This window comes from Mus pahari, chromosome 13, assembly GCF_900095145.1.
Source record: "Mus pahari chromosome 13, PAHARI_EIJ_v1.1, whole genome shotgun sequence".
Taxonomy (NCBI): Eukaryota; Metazoa; Chordata; class Mammalia; order Rodentia; family Muridae; genus Mus; species Mus pahari.
The window spans coordinates 37,168,974-37,192,660 of NC_034602.1; the positions used below are offsets into that span (position 1 = coordinate 37,168,974).

General features: G+C 41.4%; 1 protein-coding gene across 11 annotated transcripts in view; it reads right to left on the reverse strand.

Moving 5' to 3' along the window:
* Positions 1-23,687, reverse strand: part of Ldb2 (LIM domain binding 2) — a 336,086-nt gene that overhangs the window by 38,934 nt on the left and 273,465 nt on the right. For all 11 annotated transcript variants that reach the window (XM_029544997.1, XM_021210390.2, XM_021210392.2 and 8 more), the window contains exons 4-5: positions 23,232-23,354; positions 20,562-20,645 (exon numbers count right to left, since the gene is read on the reverse strand). In XM_029544997.1, coding sequence (XP_029400857.1) covers positions 20,562-20,645; positions 23,232-23,354 — 207 coding nt within the window. The remainder of the gene's footprint in view (positions 1-20,561; positions 20,646-23,231; positions 23,355-23,687) is intronic.

Sequence of the window (23,687 nt, forward strand, 5' to 3'; positions counted from 1 at the left end):
GGAGAGACTGCTGCCCTTCATTGCTCTGACTAAAGGACAACCTGCTTCTGTAGAGGTCTACCTACTCTACTGTTTTCACATTGCCTTGATCAATCCTGGTCTAACAGCTGTATCCATTGAAATCAGACCCCAGGGGGCTACTTTGTCCCAATGACCCCAAGTTATACAGCTTCAGCCTGACATCTCTTGAATATCAGCCTGGGCATCTTACAGGCTTCCCCCTTTTCAGGGTGCATACCTAACCTAGAGCTAGTGCCCACTCCTCGATGACCTGGCAGCCGACCCTGGAGACTTGGCATTCACATGTCTATTCCTGAGTCCTTTACGATGTCTAACTGGATGCTGATTTAAGAGGCATCAAGAAGATGCTGTGCCAAGCCCAATGCTGGTTCCTACGCATTGTTGCCACTCAGGCCCACTTCTTGTGCTTCAGTTTCTCCATCTGCCATACAAGCTGATGTGGGATGCGAACAGGGATTAGTTACTCTTTCTAAAGGGTCTAGTATCTACAAAGCCCTATTTTTAAATTCCTTGAGTAAGATAAACACTTTTAGAACCATTTAGAACTATCCTGCTTCTTGAAGTCAGAGAGATTGCAGCAGCATCCAGGAAGTGAAACACAACCATTGCATCAGTAGCTCAGAAAAGCAACAGTGTTCACCTGTGCCGGTCCTCCGAGGTCCATCTCCCATTGTTGACTCTTTGCCTCTCATTAGCCTGCCTTCCTCCAGGTATTCTGATAGGAAGATCTGTCTGTGTCTCTGACCCCTCACCTACCTCATCTGACATGATCTCTCCCTCTCCTGTGTCTTCCTATCTCATACAATTTCAAGAGTATGCTCCAAGCTTTCCACACTCTCTTCATGGTTTCCAGAAATTGAAGTGTGGTAATGTTTATTTTCGCTCATCTAGAAGATGGTCAGTGCCTCTAGAAGACCATCAGTGCCTCAAAGAAGGGATTATGTTTCTCTCCTGTCTGCACCTTGAAGTGTTGGCTCATGGTCTGCATACAGTGGACAATGTGTGGAACCTCTGTGAGGTGCGTAACTTTTTCTTTTTTACAGCAGCATCTGTATCCCATCAGGAATGCAAGAACAGCCTGAAAGCAGATCTTTGTTACCAAATGATATCCTTACCCCTTCCCCATCATGATTAGCCACAAGCCTTGTGTGATATATGATAGTCACTTACTCTCTAAATTTCAACAAAGCACAACACCCTACAGTCGGCTGACAGATTACAAGCGGCACACATTTCACAAGGAAACAGCAGAGCATGCCAGCAGCAGAGAGGAGATGCCAGGGAGATTAACGACAAGGAATAAGATTTCTAGAAAGTCAAGGGCACGGAGTGAGACCTTAAGCAAATGAGAAAATGGAAGTATGACATTTTACCCGATGAAGATATATGAGGATAGCAAGGTCTTTGTTGCTTCTGAAGCCATCTTGATTCACATGGGACCTAGAACCCATGCAGGAAATTGACATATGCCCGTCTCCTGTTCAGAACGTTCTCTGTCTGTCACAGAGCCAACAAAGACACTGTTCTTCTTTAAAGAGTATTTTTGGAACATCTGTATCATTTCAAGAATGCCCAGTCTATAGATTCTATGGCGGGTCAGGGGTTTGGTGTTGATAAGAAGGCAGCAGTGGAGATTATATTGTCCCCTCTTGACAAGACCCCTGATCGCTTTGCTTAGAAGTATGAGAAGTGAATGGGGACATATGAAGAGACTCAGCTCTTCTCAAATCTTGTATTCAGTCTGCTAGCAAGTACTGTAAGTCCGTGTTTTCACTAGATTCAGGACAAGTGTCTCCATGGCAGTCACCTTTGTATAGACCTGATCAGTGGTTCTCAATCTCCCTAATGTGACCCCTTAATACGCTTTCTCATTTTGTAGTGACCCTCTACTATAAAACTATATTTGTTACTACTTCATAACTGTACGACTGTTACGATTCATAATGTAAATATTGGGTGTGCACCTGGTCTTAAGTGACTCCTGCTGTTTGGGGGTTGTTTGACCCCAAAGGAATTGCAACCCACAGATTGAGAAATGCTGGTCTAAATGGTTGTAAGCACCTCCTGGTCTGTCTCTGTTTCCATGCTTAGTTATCTTCCATCTGTTTCACACAGTAGTTATAGTCTTCTAAATCACACTCGGCCAGAGCATGGTAACCCTGCAGAATTAGTGGAGTCAGACCACAAGCCCCCTTAGTGGTGGGCAGGGTCTTTCACCCTTGGTTAGTGGGGAAAATCACAAGTTACTTTCTCATCAACTCTGTGTCATTAAGCTCAGAGCAGAAGCAAGAGTGTAGCAGATCCTTGCAATAGCATCACTTTTCTCTGAAATAGTCACAAAATTCTTTGCTAAAAGGCGGTCAAAATTCTTCATAGTTGATAGAAGGATTTAAATAAACTGAGAATCCAAATGCTGCTTGAGTTCCAATAGGAAGTCACCACTTTCAAGCATGTTCTTGTTACACATATTTTATTCTAGTTGACACTAAAGATTTTTCTTTTTTTGGATAATCAGGGCTAGCCTTCCATGAGTGTGTGTGTGTGTGTGTGTGTGTGTGTGTGTGTGTGTGTGTGGCGGGGAGGGGTGCTTTGGAGAGAAGCCTTCAGTTCGAACCTTTCTTCTCTCGGCTTACTTGCTTTTCCAAGTAGGTTAGACAGGCTCCCTGAACCTTACCCTATTCACATGCACTGGACAATAATGTCTTCCGGGAAACAGTCTCCATTTATCCTGAATTTTACACACCTATCTTGAATCCTCTTGGGATATTCCTCTCTAAAAGAAATTCTCTTCATAGACTTAACACCTCTCTTTCTGTAATTTCCTTCCCTACCACCAATAAATCCCCAGTGCAGCTATCATTCTCTTTTAATTGTTCTAGATGTCACTTTTCTCTTCAATACCAAAAGTTCCCAGATAGTAAGGAGCATAGCCCATTCATCTCTTTATGCCAAGTACCTAATTTGTTACTGTTTGTTGGCTGAATGAGCAAACTCCCAGGAGCAAACAAGGCATGTTTCATAAATGGTCCTGATGCTACTGTCCAAGAGATTTACCTTTGTTACATTGGTAAGTCATAGGAGGGCATTAAAAGAGGAAGAAACTTTACAGTATGAAGGAAAACAGTCATAAAAATGATTTGAAAGTGTAGTAAAAAAAAAAAAAATCCAACACCAAATACGGATAAGAACAATGGAATGGGAAGTCCTCTGAACCTCTGGAGTATAGATACATACAAGCCTGCAGGAAATGACACTGCAAAGGCACGTCATTTTGCCCATGCATCTACTCCTGAATGAATGGGTTAGAACATGGGACTTAGAAAACAATGAAGAAAATAAAATGGCTATGTCAAAAGAATGAAGAGTAGGCGTTTGTTAACCACGGATTTTAAAATAGTTCCCAAGATCTCAGGTATACTAGGCCACCCACGTAAATATTTCTGTTATTGCTTACTTTCTAAGTCTCATGTGTTTCGTTCACTGACACACACACTCATTCACTCAATCGCTTAGTCATTCTTTAATTTGGCACATATGTGGAAGCAAGCCCTTATTGTCCTGGGAGATCATTGAAATAGAAATCTTCCATTTGTGCTGGCCATTGTTCATTGAGATTACATTATAGTTATATCTGCTCCAGTTCCTGCATCTAGTGATGGAGAATGCTTGCGCTTATTTGTGTTTGGTGAGTAACAGGGGCTTAGTAAATGTGAATACTCATGGGATATGCTGATGGAATAATCAATGCTTTTGACGTGACGGTTTCCTAGGACCGTGCTTAGAGCGTTAAGAATGCCATTGCTCTGGTTTGATTTTCATTGGTATGATAAAACACTCAGACTGAAAGCAAGTTCAGGAGGAAAGTTTTGGGTTTTTTTGTTTGTTTGTTTGTTTTGTTTATTCTTTCACTTCTAGGTCATAGTCCACCCATCACAGTGGGAAGTCAGGGTAGGAGATTACGCAAGAACTTAAAGCTGAAAACATAGACACGCTGTTTGCTGGTTTGCACTCAGCCACATCTTTAATTTTATGCAGCCCAGGATGACCTGCCCAAGATGGTACCACCTAATTCAATTAATCGTAAAACTAATCACTTATGGACATGCACATAGCTAGTCTGATCTGAACAGTCCCTCAATCAAGACTTACCTCTCAAGTTGCTCAGAAATGTGACAAGTGGACAATTAGAGCTAACTAGGAAAGCCATGGTCTAATATTCTCATTTCTTCGAATTTTAACTCACTGAGAATGTCTTGAGCTTTTAATGTTCTTTGTCACAATCTTATTGATACAACTTTATTTTTATTAAAACTAGCAAACCAAAAATATCCAAGCTTTAACTTTTTTTGGTTGTGTTCAACTTCTCAACTAGTTAGGAGTAACCTTTTTTCTTCTGGTCAGAAACTGGAGGGAGTGAAGGATGAATGGATGGAGCTGAAGATGCTTCAGGTGGTGAAACTGCCCTGGAGTCCTACTGTAATAGTGGATTCACACCATTGTGCATTTACTGAAGCTTATTGAAAGGACTCAACCAAAAGTGAATCCTATTATAAACCAGGGGCTTGGCTGAGTGTGACATGTCAGTGTGGGTTCACTGACTGTAACAAATAGATAATCTCAAGGGAGTGATTGGGTGTGAAAATATGGGGGATTTCCATATCTGGTCAATTGTACTATGTGTTACTTAGGAAGGGGGAAAAAAAACCCAAAAAAACCAGCACACCAGCAGTACCACCACCACCACCACCAGCAGCAGCACCAGCACCACAACACTGACGTCTGACTCCACCTATAGAGACTCCCATTTAACTGGGTTGAGTGTGGTCTGAGTGTATTACCTTCCACACACCTGCTACCTGCCAAATGATTCTGATATTCAGTAAAGGTAAGAGAAACACTATTTTAAGTGGAAAAAAAAGAGAAAGGTCAAAATATGGCATCTTATCTGCTTTATCTGCTAACCTTCCTACCTGATGAGAAATTCTGTAGCATAGAATTATCAGGCTGTTAATGCTCAACTTGAATTTCTAAACCTGTCTTTTAAGATGTTTTACTTTAACCCTTTTGCCTATGTATATGTGCATGCATGAACACACGCTCACACACTCAATAAACTTGTTAATACCTTTAGAATATAAGTATTGTTTTACATTTCCAGGTCTCTGTACATTCGGTTCCTTCTGTCTGGAACACTTTTCATCTTCATCCCTGACTCCTTAGCTTCTACTCATTTTCAAAACACATTGAAAGTTCCTCTGCGCAGAATATTTTCTCTGGACTCACAGAGCAGTCCAGGGGTATTTCCGCAGCAACCTTTTTGATACAGAAGCCTCAAGCTGATCTTAAACATAGCATCTGCCCCCAGCTATCCTACGTTGTACCATCACCAGTCTGCTATCCCAACACTCTGTCCCTGCCGTTCCCTAAGTCTGCACCCCAGGCATTGCCCTTCCCCATTCTCTTTCTGCTTTGGAAACTATCCCAGGATTGTTCTCTTTGTACCCTCCATCTCCTCTGCTCTCTCCTGTACTTAAAACCAATTAAACCTCCAGGCTGTGGTGGCAGATGCCTTTGATCGCAACAACTGTGGGCTCAGAGGTTGAGGAATCTTTTTGAGTTTGAGGTCAGCCTGGTCTACAGAGTTCTAGAACAGTCAGTCAGGGTTACATAGAGAAACCTTGTCTCAAAAAACAAAAACAAACAACAAACAAACAACAAAAGCCAAACAGAAAAATAAACAAACAAAACCCAAAACAACAGAATCAAAATAACTAAGCCTAACATCTCAACTCACATAGCACCTTTCTGTGGATGCTTTCTGAACTCTTTCCTGTGCTGAAGGCCAGTTTCCATTAGTTATACTCACAGAAATATGTTCCATTTCTGAGTCTGAAATCCCAAACACCCAAAAATTTGGTGAGATTACATGACACCTCTCTCTACCTGGCCACAAACACCTGAGAATGGGAACATGATTTTTCTTGTCAGTCATTATACATCTAGTATCTTGCACCACACACATCCAGTCCACATCCTTTGAATACTGAAAATGATAATGAATGAATGAATGAATGAATGAATGAATGAATGCCTAGCACACAGTAAATGCTCACTTATTCAGCTTACTACATTACTGCTAACCCTGTTGAACTCAGGCAACAGACCTTTGGTTTTTACAGTCCTCAAGCTTTGACTGCTAGGGGGCTCTTGACAAGATTGTTTTGTGTATGACCCGTATAACCAAAGCCAATGACTATTCTTTGGGCTTCATCTCATAATCATTTCTTAAAGTATATCAAAAGCATCTTATCTCCCTCATAAACCCATGAACAGTAAAGACAGTTTATTCACATAGTCATGGCCACAGCGAAAAATTGCCTAAAGCCACTGGGAAATTAACAAGGAAATAATGATTTTGTGAAGGATGAAAGACCTCTTATAAGAGACAATCTAACTGAACATTTGTAGTTAAAAGTTGGACCAACTACATGTAAATACAGCAATGGGGAAACACAATTACCACTATTTTTATTTAAGTGAGTCACTTTTGTACCAAATTACACAGTGATTTATAAAGTGAACCAACCTAACATTTTTAAGAAGTAAAATGTATCTAAGAACATTACTGAAAGTCAATATTTGGCAAAGGTGTAGTCTAGAGTTTTGTGGAAGTTGATGGCCAGTAAAACTAAAATGATCTGTAAGTTTTCCACCAGCCATACTCTGTGTTATTATTATTATCATACCCAGAAATTATGCTAGAGAATCCTGTTAAACTTGTGACAATACTTCCTTACAGTTGCAACCTTTTCATCATCAGACCAACCCCCACCAGGACTCCAGGCACTGGTTTCTAGATCTATCATCAGGCTTTAGAACTTTTTCTTTTGCACTTGAAATGCATCCATTATGATTCAAGGGACTGTTTGGATTTGTGGTACAAATTACAAACGACACCTGCATTAAAGCCGTTTAAAATCATCTACTCAGATATCTAGATACCAAATACCTTTTAGCAGAGATGTTTATGGGGTGCCAGTAGACCCCAGCTGGGCTGTTATTTCAGTGGAAAAGATCCTTAGTGTTTAAAGATCCTTAGATTACAGCCACATAATCCTAGCCCCAGAGATTCTCAATATGAAGAACATCAGAATAGTGATGGTACACTCCAGTGCTGTGCCTGGATCAGAGGTTCTCTCTCTCTCTCTCTCTCTCTCTCTCTCTCTCTCTCTCTCTCTCTCTCTCTCTCTCTCCTTTCTTCCTAGCCTTGATTTCACAGTGATCTCCATGGTTTTAATTGCCTTTATCAGATCATCTTTTAAAAACAACTTTGAATGTCATAAATATCCTCAAATCAAACAAGTTAAATAATAAATGAAGAACTATATCCGACCCCGCATCATGCATGCCATTACCCCACACTCCCACAAGTGAAATGTCTTTTCACATAGTCAAGGACTCCAAAAAGTAGCAGGGAGAGAGTCCACATCTCCTCCTTCACATTTCTTGCCAATTTAATCACCAAAGTGAATAAACTTTTCTCTCCCCAAATGTGTCAGATGCATCTTAGTGAGTGGTCATCCCTTCAAGGCTTTCTACTGCTTATGATATACTCTTTTAGCATTAAGAATTGTATTCATACTGTATAGGAAACTCCAATCCACATTCAAGTATATTGAAGGCATAGCCTGGAAAAAAAATGACCAGAAAGCCATTCTTCCCCCACAAAGCCCTAGGATCAGATGGTTTCCCAGGATGAGAAACATATAATATAAAAGGAAAAGTCTAAAAGTCCTTTCAAAAGCATATAACTTCGATGTATTCAAGTTTTTCGGGAAAAGGGAATAAGAAGTGTTTCTAATGTGTTCATGAGTATTCATGAGAATACCAGAAGTTGTAATACAAGAAACAAAATAGATAATTTCATTAAAAATTTCCTTTGAATATTGATAAGGCAATGGTAAATATTAGCATTATTTAATATTAAATGTAAGCAATTAACAGGAATAGACACACTGAATAAGCAAAATTTCCCCAGAATGGAATATTGATTTGTCATCAAGAAAGCAGGGTGAAATGTTGTCTAGCGTTTGATAGTAGGAAACTAACCTGTGTTGTTTGATCTTGTCCAATTTTCCGAACTTCTGTGAAAATAAGTTTCTTAATGTATGGGGATTATGGCAATAACAGAAAATTGAAGGTGAGGAGATGACAAAATGGGTTGATGCTTGCTAAGATATTATAATGCTACCATGAATATCAATTGTGTCAAATAAGCCTTGCTTATGATTATCATGTTTAGTAATAACTGAAAAAATAAGGCCATCTCCTTAGATACTAGGAATACATCTAATAAAATTTAATGCCATTAAAACTTTGAAATAGTTCTTACTAAAGTAAGGTAAGAAATTACCTGAATATGAGAAATGTGTCTATCTCACACATAAGTCGTGTCCTGCTAATGAAAAGACCGAGAGCATTCCCATTAAAGCCAGACACTGAGTGAGTGTGTTCATTACACTGGCTCTCATTTAACACTTCCTAATGGTGTTAGCCACTATAACTAGACCAAAGACAGGGAATAAAATACAGGAATGGATAAGAGAAAAATCATCATTTGCCAATGATATAATTTAGCTGAAGTGCCCAAGCAGGTCAACTTAAAACATAAACACCATTAAAATATTTTAAAAGTCCAGTCTAGATGAGAAAGAAACATTTCTTAAAAATTTCCAAAAAAGAATAAAATTACAGTCTACTAGATACAAAGCATGGAAAAATGACAATGCCTTTAGAAGTTAAGTATAAGATTCAGAATGGTTTGCCAAATTAACGCAATAGGTTTTGAAGGTCAGAAATAAGCTCAAATACTCAGTGCGATTTAGAATATGCTAAAAGCAGCATTTTAAATCCAGGAGATCAATAAGTATAGATAACTAGGGAGCTAAAGAAATTCCTTACACTTCAAAATCCTTTCCATTCCTGGAAGATTGATTACTTGCACCAAAACAAAACTAAACAACCCCCCCCACCAACATCCTAAAATCGTAAACAAAAGCAGAAAATAGTTGAGTTTAGAAATGGACCTTAGAAGACACAGAAGAGTAATCTGTTTTATTATTATATATATTAATTTATAGAAAACATGATATGTTAATTGTATATAGTGATAGAGTGAGTATGTATTTTTCTTCAATGGATAAAGCAAATAAAAATTTAAAACTTGGGCTGGTGAGATGGCTCAGTGGGTAAGAGCACCCGACTGCTCTTCCGAAGGTCCGGAGTTCAAATCCCAGCAACCACATGGTGGCTCATAACCATCCGTAACAAGATCTGACGCCCTCTTCTGGAGTGTCTGAAGACAGCTACAGTGTACTTACATATAATAAATAAATAAATCTTTAAAAAAAAAATTTAAAACTTTAAATTTGTAACATCAGTTATATTACAACCAAATCACTTATGTAAAATAAAAATACCTATGCACATATACATGTATAATGGAGCCAGTGGGTATAACTCAGTAGTAGATCACAGACTTCGCATATACATATAGAAGAGAAAGAACAGGAGCCCAATAGAGAAATAGGCGAAGGGCATATGAACTCTCATGAAAGGAAATACAAATGGTTCAGTTTTGAGATTATTTTTATTTACACACATGTGTCTGTGAGTGTGTGGTACATGTGTGGGAGTGTAGTGGGGGCCAAAAGAAAAGAGGGTGTTGGATCCTCTGGAGCAGGGGTTCCAGACATTTGTGAACAACCTGGTGTGGGTGGTGGGAGCGAACTGGTGTCCCTTGGAAGAGCTGAAAGTACCCTTAGTGCTATGCTATCCTCCTACAGCATGAATTAAACATATTAGAAGGTGACTCATTTCTTTTGTAATAGAGAAATGGATATTAAAATGAAAATGAGATTACCTATAATATTAGAGTTTGTTTTAAAAAATCAGGAGCTGTTAAATAGTGTGGAAAGTATGTGATCAAAATTTGAAAAGGTATTCTGTGTGAGCATATGATATGTGTAGGCACAAACAACAATTTTGTGGGGTTGGTTCTCTCCTACTTTCTTGTGGGTTGTAAGGTTCCAGTTTGGGTCAGGGTGCTTGTAGAGCAAGAGACCTTATATGTTGAGCCACTCACTGAATCCAAATAGGCACGTTCATAAGCCTCTGGTAGAGTAGACGCTTGCTACACCCACCATGCTGGAGAGCTTGATGCCATCTATCAAAACTACAGTTCATATCTTTCTAGGCATGTCTTTCTGGAAAATCTGATTCCCCAGATTTTCCCCTACAGATTTAGTTTTGAAAATGTGCCTCTGCAAAAATCCAGTATTAAAGCCTATTTGTACATCACTGTTAACAATAGAAAGGGATTAGAAACTACCGGAGTGTCCGTCAATCTACTATGGATAGCATGCAATATTATACACTGCTAAAGTAATGTTCTTCCCTGGGACATAACAATAACACAGCACTACAGGCACAGTCTGTTCCACTGTGTGTGGGCTTGCATGTGTCTGGATGTGAGTGTGCATATTTAAAGCAATACATGCTAGAAGACACACAGATTATGTCTGAGAGAAAAACAAACAAACAAAAACAAAAACAAAAACAAGACAGTTATGGCTGTCTCTGAAGAAGTAGTAGGTGTAGGTAGAGTGGTTTTGTGTTTTAAATTTTGTGCTACATGAAGAAATGATCTGTTCAAAATGTTTATCATTTAAGTTTTTAAAATAAACAATAGGGAGACAGTTATATGTTTGGCAACACTTGGCACAGGGTTGTCACTTGGTAAATGGTTGTTACATTTTCCACCATGACATTGAGTAAGAGTCAGGTGACAGTGGTGGGCAGTGGGAAATCATGAAGTCTGGTATTTTTCTAGTAGGCTGTTATTCATGTCCCTTAAACATTAGTGTAATCCAAATGAAATAGACAATAGCTAATGGTTCTTGACTTGTAAAAATAGCAATATCGATTCAGTTCGATATTATTTTCATCTGTGGAAATTAAAAAGACATAGTGACAGAATGCTGTCTGTCACTCTCTTCCTTGTCATCTGACTCTCCATAGTTTGTAAATGTGAGGACTCAGAGAGTGAGCTGGGCGAATGGGGTGCTGACCTGGATGAACCAACGTGGGTCAACGTGCTTTGAAGAGCGAGCAGCTCAGATGGAATTGCAATGGAGATACCTGGATTTTTGATCAAAGCTCGCTGATTTGTGAGGTAAGACAGCAACAGTTTGGGCGACAGGGGTTAAGGCAATAAGGGAGAGAGGCTTGTTTCTAGAGGATCACCAGCTTACTAAGCGTGGCAGGGTTTGTAACCTTGTGTGTTCTACAGCCTTGGGAGGTAGTCGATATACCTCTTCCATGACACTTTATAGAATAGGAAGCATTTTTTTTTTCTTCACAAGTCAGAGGTAATAGATACAGTATAGAGTGGAGGAAGTGACCACTGCTAGGGTCTGGGGACAGTTAAACATTGTCTCCAAAGCAAGTATTTTACGTGCCAACCTTCCACAGTCAGTGAGGTGGCCGAAGGCATGAAGCTCAGAAGTGTGATCTAGTCTCTGCCATTTTGTGTGTTTGTAAGTTCTGTTTATCAAACATTTTTCTACCGTTTCCACTCATGATTAGACTCTTCAGCAATTTTAGAGGTAGTCACAGATTTATTTTGTAGGTAAGACACAGGAAGAAGCCAAGGGTAAGGTTGAGAGAAAAAGGAAGATCAAACTTCACTGATTCCTTCCTTAGGATAAAATATGTCTGTCTTGGGTTTGTGGAGTTAAATTCTGCAAAGGTGACACTCACATCCTTATTTAAGAACAGTGTTAAACTTGATGCTGATTACAGGGGCAGCAGCAAGCTGCAGGGCCAAACATCATTCTGGCTCATTCTCATTGCTATCAATCAGGCCAGCTCGGCTTCCTTCTTTATTTCATTCTTTATCTGCCATTGAACCCTGTCAACTGGATTTGGCATAAGAGACTATTGGAAAACACAGAGACAAAAAAGCCCAGGTTTCCACCACCAGTGAAGCAGGCAGGTAGAACACAAAGGGCCAGCTTTGAGAAGGAGCTTGGTAGGATGGTGTATTACTTATTTTTCTAATTGCTGTTACTCAATACTTGACCAGAAGCAACTGAGAGGAGGAAGGATCTATTTTGCCTGACAGTTTATAAAGGGACACAACACATCATTCAAAACCTCAAGGCTTGCTCTATTCACCCGCTTTCTCTAGCAATGCTTTACCTCCCGAAGTTTTCCACAATCTTCTAGAACACTACTACTGCTGGGAACTCTACACAAGCCTCTGTGGGATATTTCACATTCAAATCATAATTGATAGAGCAGCAGAATTTGGGTTTAGTGGTCATGCAGATTGAGATAACTAAAATCGAGACGTTCGAATCCACATGACCTTGCAGCTCCCTATAATTGGGCATTTTGAAATTATGGTCTAAAGAATTGGAGTTTCAGGTGGAAGATGCTGCCCAGCAAAATGGGAATGGAACCAGACATAAACACACAGAGAGACCTTGAGCCCAGGAAACCCGTGAGCTGAGCCTCCTTTTCTGGTTTCAGCTAGATACCCTGTTTTTTTTTCCCTCAACTTAAATTCACAGAGCTCAAAATCTCTCCGTTTGTTCCCCTTTTCTATTTTCCCTACACACATTTTCCTCTCCTCAGATAATTCCATAAAATTGGAAAGGGGTGTTTTATGAGAGAGTCAACTCTGGATGCCGTCATGCACTTAACTTCACAACCTCCAACCTTTCCTTAAACTAACTGGCAATTCCCACCTAGCCATGTGCCTTGGCTTTCAGTGTCTTGTTTAACAATAATTTTCTCCTCTTTTTCTGTGTCTGAGGCTGGGAAATTGCTTTCTTTAATCCAGGTCCGATTTGTACTTTTAAGGCCAATCACCTAGGGTTCTGAAATTATTTTAAGATTACTTGGCTAGCATACTGTTTTTGCTTCATTGTTTGGATATATACCATAATTTATGTCATCTATCATTATTATATATTTTATGTATATGCTTATCTGTAAGGTGCTCTAATGGCTGTTCCCTCCAGCCTGACTGAGGAGATCATTGCTTGCTAACTGCTATGATCTATGTAAGGTACGGTTACTCTACTCCTTTAAGGGTGAATTGCATGCACTTCCTTGCCATGTAGCTGTGTGCACTACTTTTCTATTTCTAAATGCAATTAAAAATGCCCTTTGGGTGTTCCAGGTTTTAATCATTCTCAGTGTGAAGCATCCTCCTGTCTCTGAAGGGTCTCCTCTGCCTTCTCTCAAATGGGGCTTTTCTCTGAAGAGGAGAAGGGGGAGCAGCAGGGGGAGAAGGAGAAGAAAGGGGGAGGGGAGAATGGAAAGGAAGGTAAAGAAGGAAGTAGAGAAAGGGAGGAGATGGTGAGATGAAAAAGGAGCAGAGAGAGGAGGGGGAGGAGGAAGAAGAATAGGAGGAGAAAGGAGGAAGAAGAGGGAGAGGAGGAGGAGGAGGGAAGGAGGAAGAAAAATAGGAGGAGGAAGGAGGAAGAGGAGGGAGAGGAAGAAGGGGAGGAGGAAGAGGCAGAAGAGGAGGATGGGGAGATCAGTCAGACTGAGGTTTCAGAGACTGAGTCCTCAGACTTTTAAATCGTTTGTCCAGGGCTGGATTCGGGATCTAAGTCCTCTTGATTTTTTGAAGGAGTGGAGCAGTGTCTGGTAGCTCTAAATTCTAGAAGGTACTATTTGCCTGGTTTGTGTGAGGGTATCAGGTGTACAGAGAACAGGGGAGAGAGAAAGGAAATTGGGTAGGGGTGCATCTCTAGGACATTCCAGAAAACTGGGATGGCAGGGATGCCCCAGGAAGTCTATTGGGGTGGTTACCCGAGACTGCTAGCAGTGGGAGATACGGGTCCTGAGGTGGCTGCTTCTTGTAGTCAGGCAAGACTCCAAGTGGAGGGATAAAGACAGCAACCACAAAACCTTCGACCTCAAATGTGTCCTGCCTACGATAAGTGCAGGGACAAAGATGTAGCAGAGACTGAGGGAATGGCCAACCAATGACTGACCCAAATTGAAACCTATTCCATGGAACCAATCTCTGACACTATTAATGAGGCTCTGTTAAGTTTGCAGATAGGATCCTAACATAATTGTCCTCTGTGAGGCTCCACCCAGCAGCCAATGGAAACAGATGCAGAGACCCATAGCCAAACACTAGATGGAGCCCAGGGTGTCTTGTGGAAGAGTTGGGGGAAGGATCGAGGGACCTGAAGAGGACAGGAACTCAACAGGAAGACCAACAGAGTCATCGAGCCTGGACCTTTGGGGGCTCCCAAAGATTAACACACCAACCAAAGAGCAAACATTGGCTGGACCTAGGCCCTCTGCACATATGTAGCAGATGTGCAGCTTGGTCTACATTTGGGTCCCCCAACAACTAGAGTGGGTGCTGTCCCTGACTCTGTTGCCTGCCTGTAAATCCTGTTCCCTTAACTGGTGGCCTTGTCTGGCCTCAATGGGAGAGGATGCATCTAGTCCTGCAGTAACTTGACATGCCAGGGTGGGGTGATACTCGGGGGGGGGGCTCCCCCTTCTCAGAGAAGAATGGGAGGGAGTATGAGGTGGACAAGATATACGAGGAGGGGACTGGGAGGAGGGGGCTGATATTGGGATATAAAGTGAATGAATGAATAAATAAATAAATAAACAACAAACAAACAAACAAATAACTAGAAAACATGGTAATGATTGCAGTTTCGGTGTTAGGGGTCTATATAGGTTCCTCAGTAATTAACAGAATTATAGACAGTCCTTGAGGAACACAGAGTGGATCTCTGAATCAGATTCAGTCTATACATATTATGGTGGTCCTTGCTAATCTCCTATGGGGTATCATCTTCCAGCTTTTGACCAGCAGCCACTCACCATGTGAATAAGATAACCCTTGAATGGCTGTATATTTCAGTCAATAGGATAAGTGCCAGGGTCATGCATTTGTTCGTATCAAAAATGCCAAGATATTATGGTAGTTTTAAAGTTCTTATTTTCTGGACATAGCCGAACACCATAACAAATAGCTGCAAGCCTGCCATGACCTATGGATAAAATTCTAAACAACATGCTTTAGTCCTCCGGGGATCTCTAATATGCCAAGCACTGCATCAGGCATGGGAGATTTGCGTGGGTGAGTTTTGCCATCCCAGAATGCCAAGGCTTTGCCACTGCTCTGTCTGAATGCATGAAGCAAGAAAAGGGCATCCTGCACCCCAGTGCAGTCTCTTGGTCCACCTTAGTCCCTCTAAGTGGGGCACTTGCTCTATCCTCTGGCTTGTTGTGGCATTTAGGTGGAAATTCCTCCCTCTCTTATGTGATCGAGGGAAATATTTGGCCAGGAGTCTTACAGAAACCCGAAACAAGAAAAACCTCAGCAGGACTCCGGTGCTGACTCCAGCCATACTCAGTCTCCCAGAGGTTAGTTACTTCATGTCGTTCTGTTGGGGTCATTTTCCAAAGTTAATTGCCCAATACTTCTAGGCATCGGCCTGCGCTCCCCACGCTGTCAGTGGAGATGACTTGCAGGGAGCACTGTTCTTTAAGGAACGGCAACCACAACAGCAGAATTCTTCATTCGTGTGGGACATTAAAGGTACAGCGTCAAAACAAAACAAGCCACTCACAACCAAAAGCACAGGACTCTGAACCTCCCAGGCATTAGTGCCCACTCCCACTTGCTATCACTTATTTGAAAAGGTAAGATTATTTAAAGGAACAGTAGAACAAAGCCTGTAGATAGCATTAAAGTCTCCCAAAACACTGATTGCACATCTGCAAAAACAGCTGTATTAAGGTGTGTTGGTTACATTCCCTATTGATTTGACTAAAGGTTCACTTTGGCTTCCACGTGGAGGAGGATCGAGTTCATCATGGAGGAGAAGGCCTGGCAGGTGGAGCGGAAGTGGCTAGTCACGTTGCTTCTGCAGTCTAGGAAGCAGAGTACAGACAGGAAGTGGGGGCTATCAACTTCAAGGTCTACCTTCAGTGACTCATTTCCTTTGTCACTGTAACTGTCACCCATGACACAGATGCTCTGACTCATAATGGGCACAAGTGTTCACACATACAGAAGACAGGGACCTGAGAAGTTAAGATAGTTGATAAATATCACACATGCACATGCACACGCAAACGCACACATGCGCCCATGCACGTATCAGTCCCAGCAGTGAAAGTTGGACTCTGACCTACTGTACAAAATGTGACCGGCACTTATTAGGCTCCTCTGTATGTTGGGTTGTGAAGTTCACCAGTCCTCATGGCAGCCTTGTGAGATATCTCACTCCTAATTTTCAGAAGAGGTCCACGAAGCTCAGGGAACTAAAGCAGCTTGCTCCAAACCAGACAGACAAGTAGGAAAGTGATAAATGAATCCTCTATCAGGAAACACTGTCAAGAATAATCAATGAAGGGGTTTGGATGGAAGGAGTTAATGATAGCAACAACTTGAAGATGACTTCACTTTCCAATGAGAGCGATAACTAAATAACCACTGTCACTGTACCGCACAGGAGAAACTGTAGCTATTATACATGCTTAATGTGATGTCATTGCTCACCAAATAACAGTAAGAAACCATATGCTATGGTTGGAGAGGTCGCTCAGCACTTAAGAGCACTTGCTGCTCTCTTGCAATGGATCTGAGTTGTTTCCATTGCATACAACCACCTGTAACTCTAGCTCAGAGGCATCTGAAGTCTCTGGCGTCCAGAGGCATCTGCAGTCACTTTCATATAGCCCAACACAGACCCATACATGTATAATCAAAAATAAAGACTGAAATATCCATCTTTATGAAAGGAAGTCATATGGAACCTGATTGCATGTAGGCAAAAATTATGCATATGGGTGGATCTAGAGTCAGAGAACACACAAACGGAATATCTCCTGGTTTAGATTCAGGATAATAATCATCTTAACATTGTGTTAAGCATAACAATTAAAACACAAAATGTGTATCATAGCAGCTGAGAAAGGCAGGCCAAAGGAAATAGACAAAATTCTCACTTAAAACACACACACACACACACACACACACACACAACTGTTCTTCAGAGTGCAAAGAATACATTCACAAAATAATGAAAGGTGCAGAATGAAATTTAGTATAAAAATTTATACTTATACAATAACGGAATAAACAGAAATACAATCGAACAAAAATGTGACACAGGAAACTCAGAGTCAGAGGCTTTAAGCAGGAATTTTTCACATTAGAGAGAGTGAGAAGATTCTTTTATTTTTCAATACAATACAACCCACTTCTCTGCTGCTTAGTTTCCATGGTGAAATTCTAGGAGTGATTTTGAAAATTAATCATACAGGTTTTTTTTTCTTGGTGTCGTTCAAAATCAAATCTATCATTTAACAAGCCATCTGCTAAGTATTCATTCAAGTGACATTTCCTTGGAACTCAGAAGTCTTCACATTACTTAGACCATGGAGCAAGAGATAAAGTGATGCTTTGTCTACGGGACCTGCCAAGAACCACCAAGGACCCAGGGCTGACAATTCCAGCAATGCCAAGGGAGAGACCCTCACAGGAAGCGATAGAAGAATACATCTGGAAAGAAGAGAAGGATCTGGCCTGGAAACTTTGATGGGGAGACAAGAGCAGGAAGTATATGACAGCCAGCAAGCTAGACTGCGGAAACCTGGGAAGAAGAAATCATGACCAATTCGATGAAGACTCTGATGGCTTCCATGTTATCAGTACCCTTGTCCATTCCTACCTGCCAAGCGGCAGAGCTGTGCCATGAAACACGGATGCTCCAGCAGGCTTCCTCAGTTCAGCTTCCTAGTTCTGCCAATTGATACACAAAGTTGGGTGACTTATTTCACTTAGCCTCTCCACAGCTCGTTTTCTCCTGAGGGTGGTGACCATGGACAGGGTTTCTGTGAGACTTTCTGGAGCTATGTGGTACAGGATCTGGTTTATAGCCAGCACCACCCTGAAGTGCCCCTCACAAAGGGTTCCTGCATTCATTCACAATCAGGAGAGAGGGGTAGCATTTCTTCTACCCTCAGAGGCTTCATGGGCTAAAGGTACAGGACTGCTGAATGTGGTGGGCTTGATTACACAGTGGACGTTAAGCATTTACAGATGAGCAGGAGAGGTTGGGGAGGAGAGGTGGAAGGAACGTTTGGGCTTAATCACCAAGAGTCTGTCTAAAAATCTCACGAAGATATTAGTCAAAAAGTCCCTGATCCCCGTGAGGGTCAGCTGAGAACATGGCGTGGAATGCCATCCTTCTGAGAAAAGTGACACCTACAGCTTTTACTTCTTCTGGTCCCTGAGGAGAGATAAGGTAGTGACGAAAGGCAGCTATGTGGGGTCTGTGCATGGGATCCTAACAAAGCCTTGCTTGGTCCCCAGGCCCAACTACCCATTCACAGAGCCTGCCACGCCCAAGTAGGGCTGCTCCTGAATGCAGATTTCTGATGTTTGGGAACCCAGCTCCAGGCTGAGTACACTTGCAGGAGTCTCACTCTTCTTGGCAGGTTTTGGGTATCCTCAGAGCAGACAGTGTTTCAGGACGGTTATGACTGTGAGGGTGATGGATGAGGTGGTGGGAAGCCTCACCGATTCTGGTTCTTGCCAGTTCTGGCTTTAGTTCCAAGGCCTCTAAGCTATGGAGAGAACCTTCTTTCTCAACCCCAACCCAGGACTCTGCCAGACCTTTCTCATCACAATTATTCCCCACCTAGCGGACATGTCAGTTAAGACCCACCACGTTTACCCTCTCATCCCTTCCGGTTCCTCACTGGGCACAATTACCATGAAATATGCTATATGCTCTGATGGCATATAGCACATATGTTACATCTTCTGGTGTAAATTCTGTTTCCTACTTAGTGGACACTTCCTGTCTCTCCCTTCAGTTTTCTTTTGTTTTACCTTTGCCCACTCCATTCATGACATCACCTTTCATATAAAACCTTCTGAATTATTTCTCATCCTAGGGTATCTTAGTTTTCTTCTGGAAATTTCCATCATGTTATTTACTACTCTACAGTGTCTTCTTCTTGTGAGTCTGACCCCTTAGGGATGAATTTCTTAGTTATCACTAAGTCACAGAGTGTTGAATTTTTTCTTTGTATTTTCAGTGTCTGGAACTGTGTGAATGAATTGGAAGACTGCCTCCACTTTCATAGAAGAGTGAACCTGTTCAAAATCTATTTTATTTCAGCAGGTCCAAGGCTTGTACACAGAGCACAGTGGCTATAAAATAGAATCCATAGACCCAGAGTACACTGGCTTGTAGATAAGCCATAGTATCAACTCGGTGGTAGGAGAACACTAGTGAGTCTAATTGCTGCACAGAGAGGAGATAGTGTATTAGGGGGTAAAGTGGCTGTCACTTTCTCAGGATTTTGTAGTACAATGCTTGTTTTGTGAATGAATATGATGCAGATATGCCACCACAGCATATGATCCAGATATGCCAGCAGTGACTTGGCTGTTGGAATTCTATATTAAATTGGTGTGATTGTTGTAACTCTCTTAGACAAAATATGGAGTCCTTTAGTATTGTATAGAGAAGATGTTGTCTAAAACACTTAATATTTAAATAGAAAAACAATTTATATCAAGTCAGAAAACCCCATGTCATGTTGTATAGAGAATTAATAAGGTCTAGAAAGGCCTGCATTCCAACACCATGTTGAAATTCTCCAGAAGACTATGGCCCTGGCCACTTGCCTGGAGTGGGACACTCATGTCCTTAGGAGGAGATAAGTCCAGGGTGAAAGCACAAAGGCAGCGAACTCAAACAGTGCCACACTAGGAAGTGGACACAACTACAGACTGAGTATTACCAAAGCATTTATGGAATAAAGACACGGCTCCCTTTTGAGTAATTAACTCCAAGAGTCAGTCATACATCTGAATGAGCAAAGTTAACTCTACCTAAGTGCAAGTTTGATGCTATATTAACTAAGCCAGAACTTCTACTGCAAATATACCCACAAACACAAACATACTCATAGACACACACCTATACAAATACACACCATACCCACCTACCCCCCCCCCCACACACATAGAGGAAGAATATGCATGTATGTTATACATATCTGGTTTAAATGGGAATTGAATCTAAGGCTCCACACATGCTAGAAAAACACCCTGCTATTGAGCTATATCCCCAGGTCTCTTACTAAGATTGTATTTAAATTTGAGATAGTATTTCATTATGTTTTGAAGCACAACCTTGAGCTTACTCTGTAGCCCACACAACTAAACTTACACTGTCTTCTTACCTGAGACTACTGAGTAGCTGGGTTATGTCCTAGGTTATACAGCCTGGCTTATACTTCATTTAACTCAGGTTTAGGAAACAAACAAGCAAACAAAACCAGACACAGACACAGATGCAGACAAATAGACACACACACACACACACACACACACACACACAAAACAAAATTCAACGAAAGTGCTTTTTCAACTTCAAGAAACAAAATCATTTCAGTCTTACCCTGAGGTAGTTGAGGGTGAAGTTTGTGAGACCCATCCTGGTGATATTTTTGGACAGCTGATCCAGGACCTGAGGATCTTGTGCCTAAACAGGGAGGGGCAGGAAGAAATGACATATTTCAGTCCTAGGAGATGGTCTGAGAGTGGGAGACTCTGCAGCTGCTGAGATGCACACTCTTGACACTCTTGTTTTTTCTTGGAGGGACAGATTGCTGGAGACAATTTAATTTCTGGTTGGAAGTGGCTTGCATCTAGTACTCAAGGAGACTTTGAGATTGATTCTGCAAGAGTAGAAAACCAAGCTGCCTCAGCTGTGCACTGGATCCAGGGTGAAAGGATGTTGTCTAATCTGGGAAGGACCTTGGCCCTGTATCTTCAGATAGAAAGTCACTGAGCTCTGCCAGAAGAACTCTAGTTTGAACAAGAGAAAGTGGTGCCTCTGAACTTGACAAACCATGCCTGTTCTCTGTCAGTCTTTGAGTGACGGTTGCAGATTAAATTTCAGACTGTGATGTGGTAGTATTTTTACTATCCTGAATATAGGATTCATTTGAAAACTTGTAGCTACCATAAAAATGTATGATATAATAATATAACATGCCAAAATCCATTACATATATATGTAGAGTCTCCACTTTTGTATGTGGAGAAAGATGATTTTAACTTTTTTCCCTATTAAACAGACATTAGAGATCAATGTCCTTAATAATTTTTATCCTATGAGATGAAAAGGGTGGGTATTACATTTCCCAAAGTATCATAGGACATAAAGTAGTACAGAGTACTCCAAATGTTATATTTGAACAGACCCCAGACCAAAAAATATATTCTTTTTGCATTGCATCTGAAAGTGAGTTATTGGTTGATCCTCTTTACTCTGCTTCCTTCTTAGCAAATTGGTGTCATACATAGGGAGATACAGGTATACAGCCTTGTCTCCATGTCTGCACTCATGAGATCACTTCTCTATGGCTTATAGAATCATATTCATATCTGCGCTTCTCATTCAGTGATAGCATCATTCTTATTTGCAACCATAGATACAAATATGGATGAAAACAACCGTAAAGTAACAGTTTCAAGTCAATTTTGAAGTAAGGTCTTTATGAACAATGAGCTTCTGTAGGAAGATCTGGCCCTATGTAGATTCATTAAGTGGTGCCATGTTAAAAAACCAAAACCCAAAACAAAACAAACAAAAAAACACAAGCGGCTTGAATTGTAATTGGGCAGCAACCAATGCTGAGAATGAGAAACCCACAGCTACAGGTGTTCTACTCTGATCCAAGTGTCATCCTAAGCAGGTTTTGTGGTCTTTAAGTCTTAATTCTAAAGCGGGTTCTCCAAGACATAACCACACTGTTGTATAGATGAGGGATGAGAAATCCAAAGATGTCATACCAATGGCTCAAAGCCACTCATGAAAAGGAATAAAATCGAATGAGCTCTCAATGTATAGCCTCAGATCTTACCTACACCCTTCTGATGCCTTTCAGTGTATTTTGAGAAACAAACAAACAAACAAATACACCAGACCTCTGGCAGAAGAGCAGAAGGTGTGAAACTGGCTTTGAAGGTTCTAAAGGACTGTTAGCATGGTGAATCAGAAGCCTTGGAAATCGGTGTGCTACAGCAGAAGGCCTGGCGTCACCGCAGGGGCAGAAGTAGGGTTTAATGGGTTAGAAGGAGAAGGGCGAGAGCAAAGGTCTGGAGGGACAGGCTGCATTCAGAAGGCTGGGAGACACAGAACCAAGCGGGTCACAGTCTTGGTTTTGCCTTGTTTGTACTGAAAGATTTTGGGCCACCTCTTTCCTTTCTTTAGAAATAGAAATGATAGTAAGTCAGCCCTTGAATGACAGTTGCAGATTAAATTTCCAGCCAAAGGCCTGGTTTAGTAAATTCTGTAAAGGCATCAGTATCAGCATCTTTCCACTCCCCACCCCCATGCTAGTCAAACATCAGGATTAGGAAGGACCAACAGCTCCTGAGTATAGGATGCTCACATCCAGCCACATGGTTCTAATCAGAATTAGAAACTGTTCCTACTTCTCACTATAGGTTACAGGTGAACACACCTGGGTAGAAAAGTATCTGATATTGAGTTGATGCAACTGAAGAAAATAGAAAACATTCATCAAGGGAACCCCACTAATATATGAAAAAGCTCTTACAAGCTTGGAAACAAAGGAGGTGGTAAAAGAGCTTGTGTGTTCAAGTGGTCGAGAGAAAGACTCAATAATTAGAACTGATTGCCTATGGTGTGGTAATAGTGGGGTTTTCTTCAGACAGAACTGGGTTGTGGGGAGCCACAGCCCCTGGGGCCGCACCCCAACATGGCGCCTACAGGAAGAGAGTTCTTATAATAAACAAGTCCTTATTTGGCTGCTGTTGTTATCCCTGCTGACCATTGGCTGAGCTCGCTCACCTGGCAAAGCTATGATGCCTGGTGTGATTGGTTGGCGTGAATGCATATATACTGGGCTTTCCCCGGGGTTCGTGGGAGATGAAGAGGGAGATGAAGATTAAAGCTTGCTGAATAAACTGCTGTTAGAAGAACTGGTGGTTGCATCTTCCTTGCTGGTCGAGAGGGGGCGCGCAACACTGGGTTTCCTTGCTGAGTAAGATACAGTAAGTATAAGAAGAAAGATAAAACAGAAAGGATATTACTTACGTGCATGGCTAGTATGCTTCTGGGGACCAGCTCCCTGTACTGTCTAATGGTAAAGTGCCACGTTTTTATTCTCATGAGGTCATCAAACGTGAATTCCAAGATCAGCCTGCCTTCTGTGCATACCTGGAAGTGACAAAACAACACGCTCATTTGATACGTAGCTCATAGAAGCAATAGTTTGTACCTTGTATCAGCTACTCAATGTAGTGTCCTTTGAGTTCCTTGGGCAGTATCCCCATGGTACATAGGGACAGGGACAAGTATCAGCTCTAGAGTCAATGGGTTGAGAAGCTTGCCAAGTAGTTTGCTAGTTCCAAGTACCAGTTACTCTACTAGCAATGGATTTACATGGTTCTGACTTTTTATCTGGAGACAGGGGTTCAAGCCATCTGTTCAAAAGCAACTCGTACTGTTTGGTTGTCTCATTGCCTGCGTTATTTTCATGATCTTCCTCCC